At 36.7% G+C, this 2,554-nt stretch overlaps 1 protein-coding gene across 1 annotated transcript; it reads right to left on the minus strand.

The window, feature by feature from the left end:
- Positions 1–183: 183 nt before the first annotated feature.
- On the minus strand, positions 184–2,052 carry LOC108768566 (ATP-dependent DNA helicase PIF1). Its single transcript, XM_018519031.1, has one exon. It carries the CDS (start codon positions 2,011–2,013, stop codon positions 184–186), a length of 1,830 nt encoding a protein of 609 aa, XP_018374533.1. The 5' UTR covers positions 2,014–2,052.
- Positions 2,053–2,554: the final 502 nt, after the last annotated feature.

Raw genomic sequence — 2,554 nt, forward strand, 5'->3', positions numbered from 1 at the left:
TTTTTTCCTTTTCAATGTGGACTGCATAGGTAATATTAGCAAACAACTCTTTTCCAACGTAGTTACATTGCAATTACATTTAGCATTTGAACAACATATTAGGTGCTTCAATTCGACTTCTAATACATCATTGATTTCGGAATACGTCGACATTAAAGCTGTGAAAAATTCCGAAACATCTTGTTATGTTCGTTCTTCGAAGCGTTCTTCGACAGATCTTCTAACCGCTAAAATATTGCAATACTTACGCTCAGCATACGCGCAGACAGCATCAGTCAATGCGTTCGATACTCTATTTTTAAGTATTTGTTGCCTGATACGTACACAACGAAACGCACATTGCAATGTTACATTAGCATAGCACGAAACACGATCGTCATTGCAAAAGCCGTATATTTTCCATGTAACTATACTTTCTGGTTCAGCACAACCGTAATTCTGTACATCATCAATGATATGAGGTATTGCCCATCGACAGTCGTAAATTTTCACAGCCTTTTTCTCGGACGAATTGATTTGTGGTAGCTGAGATTTGAACACAGATCTTAGTCGATTATATTCTGCAATGGCTCCCGAGTTTGCTGTAACGGATGCCGGATTGAAATTTATCAAATGTAGACCCTCCAGTGTACTCACTCGTGACAGACCTACATACACTTGACCATCAGTGAACACACTCGTTCCTAAATCCATCATTGCATTTTTACACGTAATTCCTTGACTTTTATGTACAATTATTCCATAACTGAGAGAAAATGGAAATTGTTTTCGATGTACCACTATTTTGTGGAATACTTCGAATTTAATATCTACTCTCGTTATTATAACTTGTTTATTATCAGAAGTAACTATTGTAACGGAATCAATACGATTTCCATCAACAGAGCGATGAATCGCAATTACAATGCCTATTATTCCATTGACAAGTCCCAAAGTGATATCAATGTTTCGTTGAATCATCATTTTAGCGCCAATTTTAAGCGCTATTACTCTTTCAATACCAGCTGTTTCCGAAACTTTTTCATCTTTGTCTTTTAAAATTTTGTGCACTTTTTTCTTCATTGCTGGAGCACAGTCGACATCATCTTCTGCTATCAGTAGAATTTCATCGCCATTAATTTTATCGAGCATCGCCGTGTTCAAAGTCGTGCACAAATAACACGTGGGTAATAAACATATTGTATCAACCGGTAATTGATTCATATAAGTGCAAAGTTCATTCAATCTTTCACCGCAACTTCCTTTGAAATTAATTTTTCTCGATTGGAGAACATTGATGTCAGAATCCGTTACCAAACCTATCCGAATTCTAGAAAGTATCTCGCGGTATGTGTTGTCACATCTTTGTCGCATATTAATCAAAAGTTCGTCGTATTCGAACAATCTCCACAAATCAGATCCACCCATGGTACTTAAATACTTCTGAATCTCTGGTCGAGACATTATAACGGACGAAAATTGTTCTTTTACAGGGGGAAGCTGCAACAAGTCTCCAAACAGAAGAATGTGTTTTCTGCCAAAAAAACCGTCGTCTGTATCTGTCGTGTCGAAAATTTCACATAATCGTAAATTAATAAACATCATTGTCACATTCGAAATCATGGAAACCTCATCGATTATAAATAATTCGACATTCTTTAATTTCTCTCTCAAAGTTTTCAAAATCATATCTGACAAGTGCGTATACTTTGCCATGGATTCATGAGTAACAGGTAGCTGAAACGTTCTATGGATCGTCAAACCATTGATATTGCATGCCGCGATACCCGTGGGAGCAGATGTGGCAGTCACTTTTTTCAAATTTATTTCGATCCAATGTTTAATCGTTTCAATAAGAAAACTTTTCCCTGTACCACCCTCGCCGCTTACATACAGTCGCAGAATCTGATTTTTATTTTGCAAAACTTCGCATACTCTATCGAAGACTCTTTTCTGGTCTTCGTTCAATCGCGACATCATTTGCGATAAATCAATCGGGACGTCAATCTCACCAAAATCTTCCAGATCTTTCATCGCGCCGTCAACTTCTATCGGATTGCAATCCAATTCATCGTCGTCGGATCTCTCTCTGTCTGCTTTCAGCTCATTTTCGCGTTTCGCGATTAATTCAGTTACGTTCTCAAAAGCTTTCTGTATTTCTTCAAGCCTTTCGTGATATTTCATCGCCTTCGTCAAAGCAGACTCTGAATTCTTAAAGGCATCCGTGTAAGTCTCGTAAGCGCCTTTCAGTTCACTCAAATCTCTCCACGGTTTAAACAAAAGAAGTAGCGAGTAAAAGTATTTTTCGGGTTCAATTTTAACATTAAATCGATAATGTTTAATTAAACAACACTTTTTTCGTTTTTTTAAAAATAAACCCGATACAAGTTTATAATATTCGACTTCGTCATTTTTTGGCATCTGTTTCGTAATTTCCCAAAATCTAGCAAAATCGTACAAATTCAATGATTCCAATTCCTTAGCTCTTTTCGGATAATGATCATCGATGAGCGACGGACAATAAATATTCGTAGATTCTTCATCGAGAGCTTTAATTTCATTGAATGTTTTAACT

The sequence above is a fragment of the Trachymyrmex cornetzi genome, unplaced genomic scaffold (genome assembly GCF_001594075.2).
Source record: "Trachymyrmex cornetzi isolate Tcor2-1 unplaced genomic scaffold, Tcor1.1 scaffold808, whole genome shotgun sequence".
Classification (NCBI taxonomy): domain Eukaryota; kingdom Metazoa; phylum Arthropoda; class Insecta; order Hymenoptera; family Formicidae; genus Trachymyrmex; species Trachymyrmex cornetzi.